This window comes from Syzygium oleosum, unplaced genomic scaffold (assembly GCF_021117445.2).
Source record: "Syzygium oleosum isolate NSW1041296 unplaced genomic scaffold, Sole_v2.1 Sole_v2.14, whole genome shotgun sequence".
In the NCBI taxonomy this organism is placed as follows: Eukaryota; Viridiplantae; Streptophyta; class Magnoliopsida; order Myrtales; family Myrtaceae; genus Syzygium; species Syzygium oleosum.
In genome coordinates this window covers 4999574-5022080 of record NW_026607498.1, presented here as the reverse complement: position 1 = coordinate 5022080, position 22507 = coordinate 4999574, and the positions used below count along the sequence as shown (strand labels likewise).

Here is a 22507-nt window from a genome sequence, read left to right as displayed (position 1 = left end):
TTGGTATGACACGAATTATTTTTTTGTTCAGGAAAAAAGACTCCCCTTGGACTCTAGTGCATGTTCACCATCAAATTATTAATTAACATATCTGAATTTCATGAAGTGCTCTACCCATCTTGTTTAGACTTTTTAATGAGTTTTTGGACTCTGTTGATGAACTCAACTAAACTTATGTAGAGCCCATTCACGAAAAACCTAATTAATGATAGGTTCGTGCGTTTTCATCAAGATTTGCAGAGAGCATGCATTTGCCTCTGAAATCTGTTCGAATTCTGTGGTGTCCACAGGTGTGCATCAAGCGGTCAAGTGCACGAGAATCATTATGAGCTGAAAATAACAAGTTTAAATCATAAACATACAAAGACAATGATCAAATATTATTTTTTGCGGCTGCTGCTGGGGTGAAGCCGTGAAATCATACTTATTATGATGCGAGTACTCGCAACCAAGTTTCGAGAAGCCTTGTGAAATCATATAAATAGCTCGAAGCTATCTAGTTGTGGGGCTGGAGGCGAATAAGAAGTCCTTCGACAGGAACTGGCGACGGAGCATAGATAAACTTCTCGTCCAGTATGACCTTCTCGAGCTTGAATTTGGTCACCAAATTGTGCATGAAAACAAGTATTTCAAGCCTCGCATACTCTTTTCCAGGGCACATCCGAGGTCCACCTCCAAAGGGAACGTAGGTGAAAGGCGCGGGCCGCTTCCTTCGAATCTTGAGGGGTCAAATTTCTCAGGATCAAGGAAATACTTGGGGTTCTTGTGCGTTGAGTACACCGTCCAAAATGTCTAGTAAACAGTGAGAATCAACATGCATGCGTCATTACACCGATTATTGATACACTCATGGCACAACTAAGCATTTGAAGAGCACTCAATACAGATTCCAGAATTACCTTCCATCCCTTTGGAATTGTATAACCAGCGAAAGTGAAATCCGTCATTGCCTCTCTATATGACCCTTGTGCAGGTGGTAACAACCTCAACGACTCACATGCCACGTTCCACGAATACTTCATCTTTTGAATGTCGTCCCAGTTGAGAAATTCATCCGGACCCTTAGATTTGGCAATCTCCATTTGTTCTATTGATATTAGAGAAGTGTATTGTTAAGCATATACTGAATTTACAGGCCTCAAGATTCAGCCAGGAGGGTTAATTAATTAAGCTACATGATCGGACCGTTTTCAAAACAATTTCTTTATTTACTGAGTTTCCTATTTTGATTTGGCATAATTAGGGTTTCTGCCCCAAAATAGTTTTATCTGCCTATGACCACGGGCTCGAAAATCTAACCTAAAAGCCTAATTAGGTTAAAAAAGGGCACATGTATACGAGGCCCGTGTAAACCCTAAATGCACTGGTCTGTTCTTTCTGTTGTTTCTCCATCCCTTCATAATAAGCCGAATAGGTTGGCATTTGATAAGTATATCAAAAGCGAAGTCTAATTTGAAATTTATTACCTTGATGTACCCGCTCATAGATGTGAGGAAACTGAGCCAAATAGTTCACCACGACGGTGATCGAAGTGCTGGTGGTCTCGTGACTCGCAATGAGCAATCCCATGATCTTGTTGGAAGCATCCATGTCATAGAAAATGGTCCCGTCATCATCTCCATCAAGAAGCCATCGAGACAAGAAGTCCCTCGCATTCGCGTCTTTGCCCTCTGAAATCTCCATCTTCCTTTGCCTAATTAAGTTCAAGAGCTCTTGCCTTATAACTTTTCCTCCTTCCATTGCTCTGTTGAATGGCGTGCCAGGGATATTTATTGGCACAGCGGTGAACCCAGGACCAACTCGAGCAAACGAGTTGGCGAACTTCAACACAATCTCAGGATCTTTGATGTTCATGAACAAGCGACACGCCAAAGCAAAGGTATAGCTCTTTGATAGAGGAAAGACCTTCACTTCCTTCTGTGGAGACCAATCGGTGGCCAAGTGGTCCCTAGTCATGGAGTCCATAACTGGTACGTAATGTTGGAGGGCTTCGGGCTTCAGGAACTCCAACAGGAAGCTGCGCTTCTTCTTGACATCCATGCTATTGATGTTCCCTAGGGTTTCCGGGAAGTGGGTGATCTTCCTCATGGATTCGAGCCACCAGGGCGTGACATACTTGTTCTCGCCAGAGAACAGGATCTTGTTGCCGGAGGCGCCGCAGAACACGGCCATGTCCTTCCCATACAAGTTGGTCTGGAAGACATCCGGCGAGTACCTGGCGGCCCGATCATTCACGAATTTCTCCGGACAGCCGCTCCTTCCAGCGGCCATGAATTCCAGGGTCTCGCCGAGGATGGGCCATCCTTTAGTGCCAGGTGGTAGGCGAGGAGTGACGCGCTTCTTCCAAAATACGAAGAAGAGTAGAGAAAGAGAGACGTAGAGAACGCATGTGGCATAGAAATCCATTTTTATTCTCTCTCTCAGAAGACAATTACTGATAATTTGGCAAGAAACGGATTGACTAAGGATGAGAATGAAGAGGAAAATCATCATCAAGATTTATATAGGGAAAAAATTGGCCTGCTTTGGCCACTTATCCAAGATACTCATTTTTGTGTTTGTAAGAAGATTCTCCTCTAATTTGTTCCTTCTTTTGGGTTATATCACTGAGGACATAGACGTTCCTTTCCCGTGTAAATGCTTCCTTTTGTTTTGTATGATCAAATTAACTATGTGCAATTTAAAATTGAAATTAACGTCTCACTGATCTTACAGCTAATGCAAGTTTAAAGCCAAATCAAAGTGATAATATCATGGCAAATGAACACCAATTATATTGGTCCAAGCGTTTTGCTTTTCTTTCTTTTCTGTTTCCTTCTAGGCAAACATTGTGGAACACTTCAAAGTCATGCATGTTCTCTTCTTTAGTGAAAATCATTAAAAAAATTTGTGTTAATCTCACTGTAAAATATCCTTTTTTTAATCGAATTAATGTCACCTATTTGTACCAGCGCAAAAGCCAAAACCAAGAATTATTATTCTGATAACTCGAAAATGTATAGTGGTATTCGTCGCTGGGAAAACATGGACTATTGTCGTCTGGCGGTGAGGTTGGAATCTTCAAGTCGACGTGGATCGGCTTAGGGTAATTTCAATTTTTCCTAAATCGAAGGAAAAATAGAACGATTGATCTATATTTCAGAGACAAATACAAAAATATGTATGTATTTTTTCTAAGATTTTTTAAATTATTAATGTGTATATTGCCCTCTCCATTGCATATCGTACATTTGTTAATCAATTTTTTAGTTACCTATCTTTTCTAGGCCATTAATTATCAACTACGAGGGTGTAAAGTCAGAGTCAAGCTCCGTACATCTTCATTTTATGTGACATATTTGTGTTATTTTATAAGACGAGATATTCTAAACTCACAATTCAATTAATTCACACAGCACCAAAAAAAAGAAAAAAATTCACATCCATGTGAAGTAAGATTTTACCCACAAGGTAACAAGAAGAAGGAGAGAGAGAGATGTTGTGGTGGGTCGATCGCAGAGGTGCGAGTGGCAATGGAGGCTGCTGTCCTCGATGTTTGTCATTGTTGTGGAGGTGCCTCCTTTGGTGAGGGGAGGGAGAGTCCGCCGAAGAGCTGGTGAAAGGAGACGCGGTTGCGGCACCGGGGGCGATGGCAATGGCCGCAGCGTTCGCTGTGGTCGCTAATTCTTATGTGAGACACACTTGTCATGTGTCAATATATTAAAAGGTCTATTGAAGTTTGGTAGATGCAGATCTATCCAACTCGTTTTTCACATTTGAAAGAAAAAGGCAAGTTATATATGATTATCTCATCATCCATATGATCGGTTTAACTCCAAATATACATGTCACTCATCCAATGGTGAATGTATATGCATATATATACACTATAGTGGACTTATTATTAATTCTTAAAATAGACTACCAAACGGGGCTAAAATATAAGTGACAATAAATGACAGAGGTAGAAGAATTTATGGTGGACTTTGATTACCTAAGTTGTTCTAGATACTCAGGCCCGGTCTTTGTTTAAGGGAAAATTATCAAAATAGCCATAAACTTATTGGACGAATGTTAATTCAGTCATAAACCTTTGAATTTAGCCAATTTAATCATAAAGCTTCTAACAATTTGTCAATTGAATCATTCAGCCCAATTTTGATCGAAAATCGCTAACGTGGATATTGGTCGTGCAATTTGGAACGATTGGAGCTGTCAAAGACAATTTTTACAATTAAAAAAAATTGAATTTTTTAATAATTTTTTCATTGTGGCCAACGAGGGTTGCTAGCAACCCTCACCAAATCTAAAGCCACAAAGGCCTCGCCTAGATCTGGGAGAAATGACCCTTTGCCAAGTGACCGATTGGGGCTTGTAGGCGCTCATCAGGTTCGCTGGCCACCATGACAAAAAAATAAAATAAAATAAAAAAATTCAAAAAAATAATAATATAAATTTTTCACCTTAGTGCTGGCCGTTCCACATGAGATAGTTGGCATCCACCTTAATGATTTTCAGTCAAAATTAGTCGAAATGACTAAAATTGGTTAAATTGAAAGACGTAGAACATGTAATATGTTTATTTATTACTTTTTTTGCCAACCGAATAGAATCAACCGCATCCCCACTACATTACGCATGAAGGTCACTATGCTTTGAAATCGGCCCATTAAGGCTACTAAATCTTAATTATTACATCATTAGCAAACAAAACCATCATTGAATACTTCACCTCTCATATTCTTTATAATCGAAAAGAAAACGACGAACATTTGATCGGCAATAACAATTTCACAAATATCTTGTAAATTGTCTTTGAGCATCAATATTGAAACGGAAGTACTTTGTGGACGTCCAAACTGTCACTGCCCGGAAACTTGATGTTTCTTTGACCCAAGAAAACTAACTTTATTTCTACCGTCTCTTTCATTAGTTTCACAATACGATGCTCCATCACTCCCACTAGGATGTCATCTTATCCAGCATCCTCTTTATCACTTTGTCGGGAGAATTACCAAAATACTTTTAAACCTATTGCAATTGTGCAAATTCAGTCTTAAACATTTTGCATTTGTGTCAATTCAATTCATCCGGCCAATTTTGCTTGGCCAGTACTAACATGGATGCTGACCATCCTACGTGGCTCGGCCGGCGTTGATGTGGACAATTTTCAATATTCAAAGGATAGCTCAAAAGTACAAAATGATATTCTTCTCCTTTAAGAAAGAGAGTTAGAAATGAGTTCAAATAGAATGTGGAATGTTTTTCTTAATTTAGGGGGAGTAAATTAACTTAATTCACCCTTTTGAGACAATAATATAGGACTCCGATGGAGATCTTGCTCTAGTATTAGCTATTATAAGAACAGAATTTGGTGGGTGGTGTAAACAACAGCAATGCTTAAGGATATTTAAGCTATGTGCTTGCAAATAATAGTATATAAAACCCTTTTTTTAAATCTGATCCAATCGAGTACGTCCTTACAAGAATATCAAAATTCTGTGTAATCTTAGTGGGAAGTGACAGGTGAAGTATTGAATGATGGTTTGTTTGTTAACTATTTAATAATTAAGATTTAGTAGCCATAATGGGCCGATTCAAAGGATAGTGACCTTTGGGCGTAATGTCGTTGGGAGTGGAATTTTTAATTCATTTGGAATGAACTTAGTCTAATGTAACGATGAGGGGTATGATTAATTCTATATTTAGTCTCCAACGTTGATTGACTTAGTCTAATTTAACGATGAGGGGTATGATTAATTCTATATTTAGTCTCCAACGTTGATTGACTTAGTCTAATTTAACGATGAGGGGTATGATTAATTCTATATTTAGTCTCCAACGTTGATTGAAGTTAATCGTACGAAGACCGTGCCTGAGCATCTAGAATCACTTACTACATCATAGTGCACCATAAATTCTTCCACCTCTATCAAATATTTTCACTTATATTTCAACCCCATTTTGATATTTTTTTAAGGATTATTTTCACTTCCGTTTGTGTAGATATATATACATTCGTCATTGGATTAGTGACATGTATGTTTGGAGTTTGGAGTTAAACTGTTACTGATTGCGAATGTGGAAAAGAGTTGGCTGGACCTGAACCTACCTAACTTTACTAACCCTCTATTAAAATATTCAAACATGAAAATGTGTTTGACATCATAGAATATTTCTACCCACCCATCTCTCTCTCTGGCTGTTGTGACTGAATCTGGCTCATGCCTCGATGCAACCGCAGTTAGGTTGCAACTCCTTCATGTCGGAGGAGCCCACGCAATCCGCTTGTTACCCTGTGAGTAAAATCTTACTTAATTCTCATAGATTAATTCACGTAGATAGTGTTAGAATAATTAAATATTAAATCAAGTCTTTATTTATTAGCTTAAGCTTTTCGAACAGTTGGCAGTGATCCCACCAAATATCATATGGTATTAAAGCAAGAGGTTCTAAATTCAAATCTTTCTAAGCCCCATTTGCTTCCCTAATTAAATATGTCCATACTTAGTATCGGGCAAAAAAACCAGACTAAGCGTGAGGGAAAGTGTTACAACGTCTTTATCTAATAATTTAAACTTTTAGAACAGTTGGCAATAGTCCCACCAAATCTCACAGATGGAATATCTTCATTAATTGTGCATATCTCTGATTGATCATCTACAATTTTATTACCTTAAATAGTTATCTCATATAGTCTATAAAATAGCCCATGTACTATCCGTTATGAAACACACATAAATATATATGAATTACACAATTCTTTCTTCTGCATAACTGTACTTTTATGCAGAAAATGCTTCCTCAAGGGTTCCTACTCTAAAAATATCAGATGACATTCATCTTTCGCTAAATGTTGAAAGAGATATCATCTCATAAAATATGACACACCAACTAAATTAGTGATTTTTATATAAGAGGCATCCTTCTTATAAAGTTCAAACCATTCAAGCTGACCAATTCGTGAACAAAACAAGGAAATTGAGTGTGACTACGATGGAGATGAATGATCGAGAAATAAGTAATTACGGATTGTTTTGTTATAAGCCTCGCGTGATTTTTGGACAATTCGCAACCTAGGCCAACAAGAAATGAAACCCTAAAGATCATAATAACAATAATAATAATAATAATAATAATAATTTATGCTCATCAACTTTGACTTGTGCACTAGAGAACCGTGGTGTTCCTTTCTAGAATGGTTCTCTAAGTTATTTGGGTTTAATTATTACTAGCAAAAAATCAATTCGTGAACAAAACAAGGAAATCGCATATGACTATGACGGAGATGAATTATCGAGAAATAAGTAATTACGGATTGTTTTATTAGAAGCCTCGCGTGATTTTTGGACAATTCGCAATGTTGGCCAACAAGAAATGAAACCCTAAAGATCAATTTAATCAATTAACCACGTTTTCTTTCTGTCATGTGGAAATGCTGTACCCAATCTTCATTTTGATTTTGTGGAAGATTTATGAGTACTAATCCAGTCGGCATTGTCATATTTTCAGATTTTCAAAGTATATAGCTTGCAAATATTGACGAAACATACTGGATGAACACACAAAAGCACACGGTTCCAGTCCTATTTCAATTTTAATATCTATTACAGAAATTATAATTTCATAATAAAATGCTATTTTGTAGTATCAAGTCACGATGGAATACCTTCCTTTCCCACAATTGCCTCGGGCATATGCCAAAATTAATTTGCGCTAGTACATGCATGTCACGAGGAATAATTAGAAGTATCGCACTTTATATTATTGCATATAATCAAAATTTTCCAATATTAGTACGACTTCATTAAATTGGAATTTTTTCTTTAATTGACACTCGGACACATAAAAGAAAATACATTCAAACCAAAGGAAAATTGCAGAATCAGTCATAAACTAGTTGTATTGAGTTCCACCGAGTCTTAAACCTTTTAACTAAACCAATGTAGTCCATAACTAATACAACTTAATTTCAGCGAAAATTTTCTTTAATATTAATTCTCGGACATAAGGGAGAAAATACAACCGAAAACCAATATTAGTTCTGAAGTTACCATTTTATCCGAAAACAAGATTTTAGTATCAAATTGGTGCATTTTTTGGATTAAAAGAAGGAAATTAGTGCATTTTTAAATGGTTCTTTAAATAAAGATCCCTGAATTAGAGGACTGTCAAACTTTATTATAGATTTAGCAATCAACCTACAAAAGCTTAGAGTATTTGAAAAGTCATTGTAAATCGTAAATATTATGAAAGTATAAAAATATATATAATGCAAGTTATGATATTACAACTACCCCGAGTCTCCTTCCGTGGCACTAATTCTGACTTATGGTGCGGTTCAAATTCAAGGTTCTGGTTTAAGACATGATCAATATAGATGAATATGTTCTTCAGCATTGCAAAATCACTCGCTATCGATTACTATCAAAAATATATATGCAAAAGGGCATCTGCACTCATGCCCAATAAAGAAAAAACAAATTATGCAAAACAAATAAGGGAAGATATAGATATTCTGGGGGAACTGAGTGAAAATTTTATTTTTGATTGAAGAACATTATTACACTGGGGAAAATGAAATAAAAAGACTCCAGTAGAAAATATTAAAAAGATCTTTGGTGTACAACGTGAGCAAGCGTATATGAGCTTCACAAGCTTTAAGATCATAAGAGTAAGCTAGGCTATTATTTAAGTGGTCGGAGGCGAATAAGAAGACCGTTGGCAGGGATAGGTGAGGGATTGTAGATGATCTTCTCATCCAAAATGACCTTCTCAAGCTTGAATTTCGTCACGAGATTATGTATGATAACAAGTATTTCGAGCCGAGCATATTCCTTTCCAGGACACATGCGAGGTCCGCCTCCAAAGGGAACGTAGGTGAAAGGTGTGGGTCCATTTCCTTCGAATCTTGAGAGGTCGAATTTCTCAGGATCAGGAAAGTACTTGGGGTTCTTGTGAGTTGTATACACCGTCTAAAATGTCTGCAAAGAAAAAAAGTTGAAGAAAATCAATGCATATTATCACTAGTAGACCCTATGAATTGATTCATTGGATAACCATGCAAAAAAAAAGGGTCATAAGTAAACAATTATCTTCCATCCCATTGGAATTGTGTAACCAGCAAAAGTGAAATCAGTGATGGCCTCTCTGAATGCTCCTTGTGCAGGTGGAGTTAGCCTCATTGACTCACGGGCCACGTTCCATGAGTATTTCATTTTCTGAATATCCTCCCAATTCAGCAGTTCACCAGCGGCTTTAGACTTTGCAATCTCCATTTGCTCTGTTGACGTGAAGCCAGTGAGTCGAATATATGCAAACTACATTGATTTGCTTCAAAAGACCATAATAACTAGAATAGTTACCTTTGTAAACTTTCTCATAGATGTGGAGCAATGAAGCTAGATAGTTCACTATTACGGTGATAGATGTACTGGTGGTATCATGACTTGCAACGAGCAATCCGATCATTTTGTTGGATACATCATTTTGTTAAATTATGTCTCGAGTTTGAGTTCGCGTACGACACCCTATGCACACGTGAAAAATTTATTGTTCAAAGTCGTACAAAACGCAATGATGAGCAGACAAAGAGGAAGAAGCATTCTGGATATTCTCTGCGCATAAAAGAAATTTTAGCCATATTTGTCTTCTATTAATTAAATGAGCCCATGACTCGACTTTGCTGTCATGCATATCAATGGAGCTGCGTCCCATTTTCTTCTTCCTCATAAATGCATGCACATGATGTGAATGCACCCACTTAGAAGAACGTGGGCACCGAACTTCTCTTCCTCCCTTCTGGTCAATTTCTGTGGGCTTCATTTGTCCTTTTGTTATTCAATGAAGGAAGAAAGAAGGCAGAAGCTATGCTCATTTTCTCATTGGCGGTGCATGATGGTCATGCGTACACACCATCATTAATTGCATGGACTTCTGAAGATGGGGCCATTTGTTCTCCTATAAGAGGAAAACCGCGGACGAATAGATGGAAGCTCGAGGGAGAAATAGCCGAGAGACGAGAGAAAGCTCCAAAGAGTGAGAGGCTTGAGCTGTGCGAGATTTGTACGTAAAAGTCGAGTCCATCAAGTGGAGTTGTTAAACACTGTAGATGTTGGATGTTTGTTTGTAAAACAAACAAAATAATACTTTTTCCTTTATCCCACGTAAAAAAGTTTTGAGTAAATAGACCATTTTATAACTGTGAGTGTCTTCTTACTCCTTAGAGTGAAGACAATGGGGTGTGTGCTAGTCTACACAATACCCGCGTGCGGGTGCGCGAATAATTGCGCGATTTTGGCGCGATTATTAGGCGCACTTAGCACTTCCCTTTATTTTTTATTTTATTTTGTAAGGTTATCTCCTTAATCTTTATTAGTTGAAAGGTTGTTTTTTGTTTATTAAATAATTTTCGAAATTATGAAAATTCGGAATTTTATTTATATATATTTTTTATTTTATTTTATTTTATTCCGAATTTTACATGTGTCTTTTCAAGACAACTTTTGGATATTATACTTGTTCAGTTTTCAACCTTTTCCGAAGGGTTGCATTTGTTTAGTTTGCAACTTCTTCCGAAGGAATATCTTTGTTAGCTTTGCAACCTTTCGTGAAGAGTTGCCTATGAAGACCGATTTCTTTATATGTCAGTTTTTCGCAAGAAGGAAAATCAATCAATTTTTTCAAGTCTTCTTTCGAAAAACTACAGCCATCATTTTCAATTGTTTCCTAGAGAGACCCTGGAGAAATACTAGAATTGCTATCTAGTATTCTCATTTTGAGACTTTGTTGTATCCTGGAGGATTTTTGCCGGTGACCATTAGCAACATTGTGGGGCAAATAAATCCTTAAGGAAAGTGATATCACGCCTCAAAGTCCGACTTGATTGCTCTTTGATTCGAAGCCATTCAAATTTTACAACAGTAGATGTTGGGTATATATATAAGGCTGAAAAATACTTGAATGTGAGTGATTGTAATCCTGTAATTCTTCGATTTATTAATGGATTATTTACCGGTTCTCCTCGTGGACGTAGGTTCCGACATTCGGACCGAACCACGTAATTTCTCGTGTCCTTTTGTATTGTTCCTCGTTTTATTTCTCTATCGTTTCTACGGCTCCCGACTTAATTGCAAAGTTACGATCCGCTTCCGCCGCATCACCGATCCTACAACAATTGGTATTAGAGCTAAGACTTTGCAATTATGTCTGGAGCAAGAGTAGAAGTTGAGAAATTTAACGAGAGGAACAACTTTGGGTTATGGAGCGTCAAGATGAATGCGCTATTAACAACTCAAGATTTAGCCAAGGCATTGGAGGGTAAGGATAACTTACCCGAAATAATGAGAGATGGCGAAAAAGACGAGCTGATGGAGAAGGCAATGAGCATAATCCTATTGAACCTATCAGATGAAGTGCTAATAGAGGTGGCCGAGGAGAAGGATGCTGCGGCGTTGTGGGCAAAACTTCAGGCCCTCTATGTAACGAATGGTTTGAACAATCACTTATACATGCTAAAGAGGATGTTTCAGTTCCGATACCATGAATGTACATCCATCAGATCCCACTTAGATGAGTTTAATAAATTCATGATGGACTTGAAGAATGTCGGTAAAATTTTAGACGATGAAGAACAAGGAATGATGCTGTTGGCATCTCTACTAGAGTCATGGGAGCACTTTACTGACTCCTTGTTACAGGGGCGTACTACGATTACCTCAGAAGAGGTAAAATCCACCCTGTTCTCAAAGGAGTGGCAAAGAAAGTTGCGAGATGACACTCTAGTGCAAGACGTAGAGCGAGGACTGATGGTTCGAGGTAGAGACCAACATCGGGGCCCAGCAGCAGCAGAGGTAAAAGTAGATCGAAGTCGCTATATAGAAAATCCAAAGGTCGTGTGAAGTGCTTTGAATGTCACGAGGAAGGGCACATACGGAGAAATTGTCCAAAGCTGAGAAATAAAGGCGGTGAGCAAAATGCCACAAACAATATGGCGAATGTTGCTGAAGAGAGTACCAGTGATGCTGTGACATTTCGAATTTCGGTCCATTTTTGGGATTTATAAAACGTGAAATTCGTCAGTGTGCTTATAGTAAAAATCTCGCCCGGGAACTGATCACTCTCAGTTATTATTTTTAAAATTGAGATTTCGCTAGAATCGCACTCGATCGAATTTGGCCGTTATTTAGAGCCCAAACTTTGGTGTCGAATTTCTCGGAGTTTCGGGACGAATTTAATTGGACGGTGTCGATATTATTGTGGTCGGCCTCGAGATTGCTCGAAATATGTGAAAAGTGGATTTTTGACCGGGTGCGAATTTGGACTAGTAGACTTCCTTCGTGGTAGTTTGATTTAATTAATTTGGCCTTTGTCCCTTATTATATTCTAGGATTAATTTGGACCGCTGGGTCGTTTTTTATTTTAAATATGGGCCCTTGGATCGCAATAATTATTTGAATGAACGTTTATTTTTCTCTCTTACTCTTTCTCTCTCCCTCCCTCTTTCTTTCTCTCTCTCCTCCCCCTCTGCTGCGCACGATGGCCCCCCCTGCACGTGTCTCTTCACGCTCATTTTCCTCAGACCTTCTCTCTCTCTCTCTTCTTCTCTCTCCTTTCTTTCTCTCTTCTTTCTTCTTCTTCTTCCTTCTTTCTCCCGCATCTGGTTCTGCTCCTGCTTCTGCTCCTTCTCCCTGCTGCCCGACGCCGACCGCCTGAGCTCGCCTGGCCGCCGCGCGTCGCCGCCGCCGTCGCCAGCTAGCTCGACCGCCGCGCCGCCGTCCGCCAGCCGCCGCCCCCGACCGGCTGGGTCTCCTCCCCTGCTCCAGATCTGGTTTTTCCTCCCTTCCGCGTGTGTGTCTTCCACCGCGCCACCGTCCGCCGCCGCGCGCCTCACCGCCCGTCCGGCCGGCGTTTCCGTCGACCCGGAGTCGCCGTCCGTGCCGCCGATCGTCTCGAGCCCGACCGTTCCCATCTCTCCCTTCCCTTCTCTCTTTCCCTCCGGCTCGGGCCAGATCTGGCCGCGCCGGCGTTGCTCGCCGCCGCGAGCCGCCCCGGCCAACCGTCGCTGCCTCAGCCACCGACCGCCACCCCACCGCTTGGCCGGCCACCCAGAACCACCCCCTCCCCTGTTCCGGCCAACCCAGCGCCTCCCCTCCCCTGTTCGGTCGTTCGGCCTTCTGTTCGCCCGTCGCCGCCGGAGCTGCTGCTTGTTCCGGCGACGCCTCTGCTCGCCCCTGCTGCCGCCGAGCTGCTGCCGCCTCAGCCGGGACCCACCTTGCTGCCCTGCTGCCCGGCTGTGGTCGAGAGCCTCGTCGGGTCGCCGCTGCCGCTGCTGTCCCGGTGATTTCCCCGCTGCCCAGCCTCGTTTTCTTGTTCAAGTCGAGGTAAGCGACACCCTAAACCTTGTCTAGGACTTTGGGTATCAATAGACTTGTTTAGGGGTCGTCGGAGTGGAAATAGTGGCTGTTATGGACTGTTTGGTACGGATTGGGTGGCTGATTTGGTGCGGTTTAGTGAAGAAAATGGTGGTGAGTTCGGGATGGGTGATTGGGTTGGAACGTAGGCTGAATCGAGGTGGTTTATTGCTAATTTTAGGGTTAGTTTGGGGGCCGTTGATGCTGGAATTTATGCCGCGATTTTGGATTGTTCGTGTGTGATTCAATATTTGTGTGGCGATGATTCGCGTTAATTATTCGTGGTTGGTTTAATGTATATCATATGGGCTCGGGCTTGCAATGGTAGATGGGGTTTAATGGGCTAGAGTGATGGATGAATTAAGTGGCGTGTGTGTCTGCTTGACCAAGCTCGGATCGATCGGAGGGCTGCTAACCTGTAGGGTGTTGACCCGGGTTGTGAGAACGGACTTGGGACGTGTTGACGGCGGTCCGTGGAAAGGCATGAATGGCCGATGTGCCAAATGGATGCGGACTTGAGACGTGTTGACGGTGGCCCGTTAAAGGTGTGTTAGACCGGGACGTGTTTACGTCGGTCATTAGAATTGAGCTCGGATTGATCGGAGGGCTACGGACTTGGGACGTGTTGACGGCGGTCCGTGTGAAAGCATGAATGGCCGGTGTGCCAAATGGGCCTGAGGCGTGTTTACGCGGGCTGTGAGAATGGACCTGAGGCGTGTTTACGCGGATCGTGTGATTGGGCCTGAGGCGTGTTTACGCGGGCTGTGAGAATGGACCTGATGCGTGTTTACGCGGGTCGTGTGATTGGGCCTGAGGCGTGTTTACGCGGGCTATGAGAATAGACCTGAGGCGCGTTGACGCGGGTCGTGGATAGTTGGTTGGGCACGTGTGCGTAATGTGAGTGGTTGGATTGGCTGGATGAATATGTAGATATTTGGTTGAATTGGTTGAATGTACGTGTGGATGTTTGGTTGGATTGGTTGAGTGCAAGTGTGGATGGCGCTCGAGTGATTGTGTTATATTCTCGGGATATTATTGCATTATCATGATTTGACGAATGTGCAGTGTGGGCATGTGATTGGATGGCGAGGTAAGTCAATTTATGTGAATTATATATATGTAATCGGTTAGATTGCATGCTGAACTTGTCTGGGTACGCATTGGCCTATGTGGGGTTTAGGGGTCTGCTTATTGAGATTAATCTCATTCCCGTTGTTAAACATTTTCAGGTTTGAAGTGACGGATAGTTGTCACGTGCGGTTCAGAGACCGGGAGTGACCTTGGGCATCTGATGCTTCGTTTCATCTTTGGATGCCCCTCTTTTGTATAGCGAAGTAGGATACCCAACCACTGTTCCCTTTTGATGTTGTGTATTTGAAATTATTGTTTTGTGCTATCCCTTTGTTATTATTTATTGTCTGGGTTATTTAATTTCCGCTTCCGCTTATGTTTGTCTTTGCGTGTTTCGTTTGGGTCGGCGACGCGTCCTGGGACGTCGCATTCAATACGACCATCTAAGGGGTGTCGCGAGCCCGTTGGGGTTCGGGGCGTGACAGATGCCGAGGCTGTCCTATGCGTATCTACAAGTTCGTCAGGAGACGAATGGGTGCTAGATTCCGGATGTTCCTATCACATGACTCCTCATAGGAACTGGTTCACTACCTACCAGACTGCAGATGGTGGTAGAGTTCTCATGGGGAATAATGCAGCCTACAAGGTTGTGGGGATAAGGACAGTTCCGATCCGGATGCACGATGGCGTAGAGCGGACACTGACAGACGTGAGGCATGTACCGGATCTCAAGAAGAACCTTATTTCTCTGGGGACACTCGATGATGTCGGGTGTAGATACACCGCTGAAAGTGGAGTACTGAAGATCTCTCGAGGTGCCATGATAGTGATGAAAGGGAAGATGGTAAATTCTCTCCATCATCTACTGGGAGAGACCGTGACCGGAGCTGCTGCAGTTTCATCAGGTGAGTCAGACTCAAATTTGACTCAGTTGTGGCATATGCGATTCGGACACATGAGTGAGGCTGGAATGACAATGCTGAGTGAAAGGGGGTTGTTGAAAGGTCGGAAGACGGGGAAGCTGGACCTGTGTGAGCACTACATCTTCGGGAAGCAGCGCCGTGTTAAATTTAGTACAGCTATGCATTCGACCAAGCAACCGGTCGAATACATTCATTCAGACGTCTGGGGCCCGTCTCCAGTTCCTTCGAAAGGAGGTGCCCGATATATGCTGACATTTATCGACGATTATTCAAGGAAGGTATGGGTATACTTCGTAAAGCACAAATCCGAGGTGTTTGATCGGTTCAAGAATTTTGAGGCATTGATTGAGAAGCAATCAGGTAAACAAATCAAGTGCCTGAGAACCGATAACGGCATGGAGTTCTGTGGCAAAGATTTTACTGAGTTCTGCCAAAAGGAAGGGATTGTGAGACACCGCACAGTTCCCGGAACACCACAATAAAATGGCATTGCAGAACGGAAGAATAGAACTCTACTTGAGCGAGCTCAGTGCATGCTTTCGCATGCAGGACTAGGCAGGGAATTTTGGGCCAAAGCAGTGAATATGGCATGTTACCTGGTTAATCGATCTCCATCATCTGCTATCGAGTGAAAGACTCCTGAGGAAGTATGGTCGGGGAAACCTGTTGATTACTCTGGATTACGAATATTCGGATGTCCAGCGTATGCTCATGCGAGTGATGGTAAGCTTGAGCCGAGGGCTAAAAAGTGCATATTTCTGGGTTATGCACAAGGGGTGAAAGGCTACCGGCTGTGGTGCACTGATCCCAGATCACCCAATTTTCTGATCAGCAGAGATGTGATATTCAACGAGACTGCAATGCTTCAAAAGAGGAGCCTTGAGACTCAACCGGCAGAGCAAACGAATCGTGGTGTTAGTAGCGAGGTGCAGCTTCAGGTGGAGCCTCCGAAGACCTTAGAGGTAACAGAGGAAGAGACTGCGGATGAGGCCACAGTTCCTGAAAACGGTGATACTGAACAATCAGTAGAGCCACAGCACAATATAGCCACATGCAGACAAAGAAGGCAAATCAAACCACCGGTACGTTATGGTTATTCTAATATTGCCTATGCATTGACTGTAGGTGATGAGGTGGAGGCAGATGAGCCTTCGTCCTACTCTGAAGCGATGGCTAGTACTGAGTCGTCGCAGTGGCTAAAGGCTATGAGTGAAGAGATAGAATCACTCTATCAGAATCAGACATGGGAACTAGTCAAAGTACCCAAAAGCCAGAAGATTGTTGGGTGCAAATGGGTCTATAAGCGGAAGGAAGGCATTCCTAGTGTTGAGGTAGCAAGATACAAGGCGAGACTTGTTGCGAAGGGGTATACTCAGCGAGAGGGCATCGACTACAATGAGGTGTTCTCTCCTGTGGTAAGACATACTTCGATTCGTATATTACTTGCCTTAGTTGCTGCACAGGATCTCGAATTGGAGCAGCTAGATGTGAAAACGGCATTTCTTCATGGAGAGTTGGAGGAACGAATTTACATGAGGCAGCCAGAGGGATTTGCTATTCCGGGTAAGGAAGACCATGTTTGCTTATTAAAAAAATCTTTGTATGGGCTGAAACAGTCACCTAGACAGTGGTACAAACGTTTTGATTCTTTCATGGCTAGTCAAGACTATTCGAAAAGTCAATTTGATAGCTGTGTTTATTTTAGGAGACTAGAGGATGGGTCTTTGATTTATCTATTATTATATGTTGATGACATGTTGATAGCAGCTAAACATATGTCTGATATTAATATGCTGAAACGGCAGTTGAGTACAGAGTTTGAAATGAAAGATTTAGGTGCTGCTAAGAAAATATTGGGTATGGAGATTTTGCGTGACAGGGATGCAGGAACGTTGCGTCTATCTCAAAAGAAATATATTGAGAAGATCGTGGCACGTTTTAATATGCAATCAGCAAAATCTGTAAGTGCTCCTTTAGCCGCACACTTTAAACTTTTTAACAAGTTATCACCGCAGACTGAGGAAGAGGGGGAGCATATGTCCCGTGTTCCTTATTCTAGTATAGTGGGTAGTATCATGTACGCCATGGTATGCACTAGGCCTGACATTTCACAAGCTGTAAGTGTTGTCAGCCGATACATGAAGCACCCAGGTAAGACATATTGGGAAGCTGTGAAATGGATCCTCAGATATTTAAAGGGGACAGCAGACATCGGTATTGTGTACCAGAGGGACGACATTGGCAGTAAGACCACAGAATATGTGGATTCGGATCACGCCGGTAACTTGGATGACCGTAGATCATTAGCGGGGTACGTGTTTACGCTAGCAGGTGGTGCACTAAGTTGGAAGGCGTCCTTACAGGATAATGTGGCCTTGTCTTCGACTGAGGCAGAGTACATGGCACTAACCTTTGTGGCGAAAGAGGTGATATGGCTAAGAGGCTTGCTCTCAGACCTTGGACTGGAGCAAAAAAGTGTCACTATACATTGTGACAATCAAGGTGCGATACATCTGGCTTATAATCCGATATATCACGAGCGAACGAAACATATCGACATCAGGTACCATTTCATCCGAGATGTCATAGCAAAGGGCAAGATTGTTGTGAATAAAATAGCAACAGCTGAGAACCCGGCAGACATGATGACGAAGCATGTTCCTTTGGCAAAGCTCGAGCTCTGTTTGAGCTCGATTGGCGTCTGCAGAGAATGAGCGCCCATCGGGGCGTTTGGGAGAGCCGGCCTGGATAATGAGCACTATGATTTGGCTGCAAACGTCGAATCAAGGCGGAGAATTGTTAAATTATGTCTCGAGTTTGAGCCCACACGTGAAAAATTTATTGTTCAAAGTCGTACAAAACGCAATGATGAGCAGACAAAGAGGAAGAAGCAATTCTGGATATTCTCTGCGCATAAAAGAAATTTTGGCCATATTTGTCCTCTATTAATTAAATGAGCCCATGACTTGACTTTGCTCTCATGCATGTCAATGGAGCTGCGTCCATTTTCTTCTTCCTCATAAATGCATGCGCATGATGTGAATGCATGCACTTAGAAGAACGTGGGCACCGAACTTCTCTTCCTCCCTTCTGGTCAATTTCTGTGGGCTTCATTTGTCCTTTTGTTATTCAATGAAGGAAGAAAGAAGGCAGAAGCTATGCTCATTTTCTCATTGGCGGTGCATGATGGTCATGCGTACACACCATCATTAATTGCATGGACTTCTGAAGATTGGGCCATTTGTTCTCCTATAGGAGGAAAACCGCGGACGAACAGATGGAAGCTCGAGGGAGAAATAGCCGAGAGACGAGAGAAAGCTCCAAAGAGCGAGAGGCTTGAGCTGTGCGAGATTTGTACGTAAAAGTCGAGTCCATCAAGTGGAGTTGTTAAACACTGTGGATATTGGGTATATATATAAGGCTGGAAAATATTTAAGCGTGAGTGATTGTAATCCTGTAATTCTCTGGTTTATTAATGGATTATTTGCCGGTTCTCCCCGTGGACGTAGGTTCCGACATTCGGACCGAACCACGTAATTTCTCGTGTCCTTTTGTATTGTTCCTCGATTTATTTCTCTATCGTTTCTACGGCTCCCGACTTAATTGCAAAGTTACGATCCGCTTCCGCCGCATCACCGATCCTATAACACATTTCGTAGTAAACACTACCGCCGTCATCTGCTTCGGTAAGCAATCGAGACAGCAAGTCCCTCGCGTTTGCATCTTTTCCCTCTGAAATCTCCTGCTTCCTTTGTCTAATAATGTTCAGAAGCTCTTGCCTTATTACTTTTCCTCCTTCAACTGCTTTGTTGAATGGCGTGCCGGGAACATTGATGGGCACCGAAGTGAATCCCGGAGCAATACGAGCAAATGGGTCGGCGAATTTCGACACGACCTTAGGGTCCTTAATGTTCATGAACAAGCGGCATGCCAAAGCAAATGTGTAGTTCTTTGTCAAAGGAAACACCTTCACTTCCTTATGAGGAGACCAGTCACTCTCCAAGTGCTCCCTAGTCATGGAGTCCATGATAGGTATGTAATGTTGGAGGGCCTCGGGTTTTAGGAATTCCGGCAGGAAGCTGCGCATTTTCTTGGGGTCATCCTTGTTGAACTTCTCCATGGTTTCGGGGAAGATGGCGACCTTCTTCATGGAGGTGGGCCACCAGGTGGTGATGTACTTGTTCTGGCTAGAGAACAAGAACTTGTTGCTGGCGGCCACGCAGAACACGGCCATGTCCTCCCCGAGCAACGAGGTACGGAAGACATCCGGTGAGTACTTGGCGGTACGGTCATTTATAAATTTCTCGGGACAACCGCTCTTCGCCGCACCGACAAAATCAAGGGACTCGCCGATAATTGGCCATCCCCTTTTGCCGGGCGGCAGGTTAGGAGCGGAGGATTTCTTTAGGAAGACGAGGAAGAGAAGGTACAGAGAGATGTAGAGGACGGCGAGGTATAGAAACAGTTGGGAATAGAGCTCCATCTTCTCAGTCAAGAAGACACAAAGCTAATACTGAGAGGAGAGATGGCTGAGGATGGGATGGCGAAGGACCACCACGGATTGTCCCTATATATAGAGGAAGATGGCATTGCCATGCAGCACTTCATGAGGATTTTTTCTATAAAAAATGATTATTGAGCTTAGGTTACGTGCTTCGACCTCTTCTGCATCATGAAATTTTCATGACTTGATGTGACAGACAGCGATCGGTCTCCGAAGTTGAAACTGCCTGGAAACATGACCTTCGTTTTCTGGACCAGGTAAAAAATACATTAATAATCCAAAAAGGTTGAAGAATTGCTACGACTGTCGTCGATACTAACTCGGAAGTATACCTTGTGAAGGGAGATCATATGGAGGACTGCCATATTAGTATTATTTGGTTAATATTTGTAAGCCTTAAGCCCATAACAGCTAAAGAAAATATTTAAACCTTAACAGGAATACTTAATGATTTTCCACAGAGTGTACCAGCATTTCAATATTGACAGTAATATTTGGTCAATGTTCGTAGCCCTTAAGCTCGGAGGTGTACCCGGTGAAGGTAGATCTTATTGAGGACAACCCTAGGGTTTGTGCTGGTCATATTAGTAATATTTGGTCGATATTCAGTTTGTATGCCGGCATTTTAACATGATAGAAACATGGTCGTATATTATGTTTTGAATTAGGTTTCTTGACTAGTATATTAGCTGAATAACAAATCCCCAAAACGATGTAAGCACTCGATGTTTTCCATCTATAAATCTATCAATCACTTATGTTTGAAACTCATAAAGTATCAACACATTTTATCCTTTGAATGTTATGGTTCTTAAGTTAGTGAACAATTATGGAAGTTTAAATATATATGCATACATATATTTTTTTTTTTCTGAAAATGTGAGAGCATTAGTTCTCATTGTATAGTAGATGAGAAATGTTGTACCGACATTGTATGTGACAAAAAAAATATTTTCTTAAACTTATTTGTACCGACAGTGAGGGCGTCATTGCCCTCACCCTCACTGTGAGGGCTCGCGATCCCTTGCATATTTGGCGAGGGCCGACCTTGGCCGGTGCCAGTGAGGGAACCAAAAAAGAAAAGAAAGAAAAGAAAGAAAAGAAAAGAAAAATAAATAAATAATTAAAAATAATTAAAATTTGTCCATATCAATGCCGCCCATGCCACATAGGATGGCCGGTGCTGACTGGACTATCATGTCAGCGATTTCCGATCAAAATTAATCGAATGGACTCAATTGGCAAAACGTGAAAATGTTTAGGATTAAATTGACAAAAGTGCAATAGCTCTTGGGATTTTTGGACAATTTTTCCCTGAAAAACTCAATTTTTTTCTTAATAGGTTTCATAAATGTTAATGTCAACATAATATTTGTATCAAAATCATTATATTGTTTGGTTGAGTCTTATTATGAAAAAATATTTTCTTAATAATTCCAAAAAAAATTCAATAACAATTCTTGCAATGCTAGATCATATAATATGATATGTTATAAGTTTATTCTCTTTGTTCTATTAACATTTTGATCAACCTTGATCTTCGATAGATTCTTTCTATAATCATGCTGATAGGTGATTTTCTTGCTAATTGTATTAGTCATTTATATTTGGCTATAAACTCTGTAGATTTGTTTTAACATTTCTCTAATTTTGTTATTGTTCATTTCGAATTTAAAAAGTTTATTAATTCTCTATTTTTTTGAAATGTAAAGTTCTTGTATTTTCTCATATTATTTTTACCCTTATATGTTTGAAAGAACTTAAAAGAGTCGAAGTGAGGGTGCATAATATCAACCACCTATAGATAAATATAATGGGTTATCAACATTTTCTTATCTATTCTTACCATCTATGTAGATGTCCTAATTACGAGGCACAACATTTGAACTTAATTTACGCTTTTTCGCTGAAATGAGCCGATGTATTCCCCCTATGCTTTCTGACTTGTTCCTACAGAACCAAGGTCGAAAAGACGAGTTGCTAGAGATGTACGAAGTTACTATTGCAGATTAAATGCTCACGTCGTTTTTGTTCCCCCGACAGGTGATGCATTAAACTCATTTTCTTTGCACGTGATTCAATCAGTAAATGCTTAGCAGCCATAACGGGCCAATTCAATTCAACAGAGAGAGTGACCTTAGTGCATGTGATGGAGACGGGAGTGGAAACTTCGAATTCATCGTTCCATGAACTCAGTCTTTCTCAATCTGAGGGATGGTTGACTCTTAATAGTCTCTCCAACGTTGATCCGCAAGTGTTGACTAGAAACCATATTAAATTAACTGAGGACCGGGCCTCTTAATCTAGAATCACTCAGCTTCATCTCGCCCGCCATAGGTTTTCCTACCGCTTTCAAAAACAATTTCAAAGAGGTCCCACTTTTCAATTTTAGTTGGGACTTTTATTTCAGTGAGGCCCCCTGATTATTGCCCCGATCATAATTCCCTTTTTAAATTTTCAATTCGGAATGACTAATAATGAGAATACTATATTTGATTTTTATGTTTTCCAAACATCCAATTTTACATAGGTCCTCCGTTAAAATTTCGACGAATGATATTTCCCCCCCTCCCCTCTCTCTCTCTCCCAAAAGAATAAAAGTCAATAGTGACACTTCA

At 41.3% G+C, this 22507-nt stretch overlaps 1 protein-coding gene and 1 pseudogene across 1 annotated transcript; both read right to left on the bottom strand.

Annotated features, from left to right (window-relative positions):
* Positions 1 to 496: 496 nt before the first annotated feature.
* On the bottom strand, positions 497 to 2406 carry LOC115691833 (beta-amyrin 28-monooxygenase-like; annotated as a pseudogene).
* A 16547-nt stretch (positions 2407 to 18953) lies between these two features.
* Positions 18954 to 19868, bottom strand: LOC130139949 (beta-amyrin 28-monooxygenase-like). The gene has a single exon (XM_056317964.1). The coding sequence runs from the start codon at positions 19866 to 19868 to the stop codon at positions 18954 to 18956; it is 915 nt and encodes a 304-aa protein (XP_056173939.1).
* Between the last annotated feature and the right edge of the window lie 2639 nt (positions 19869 to 22507).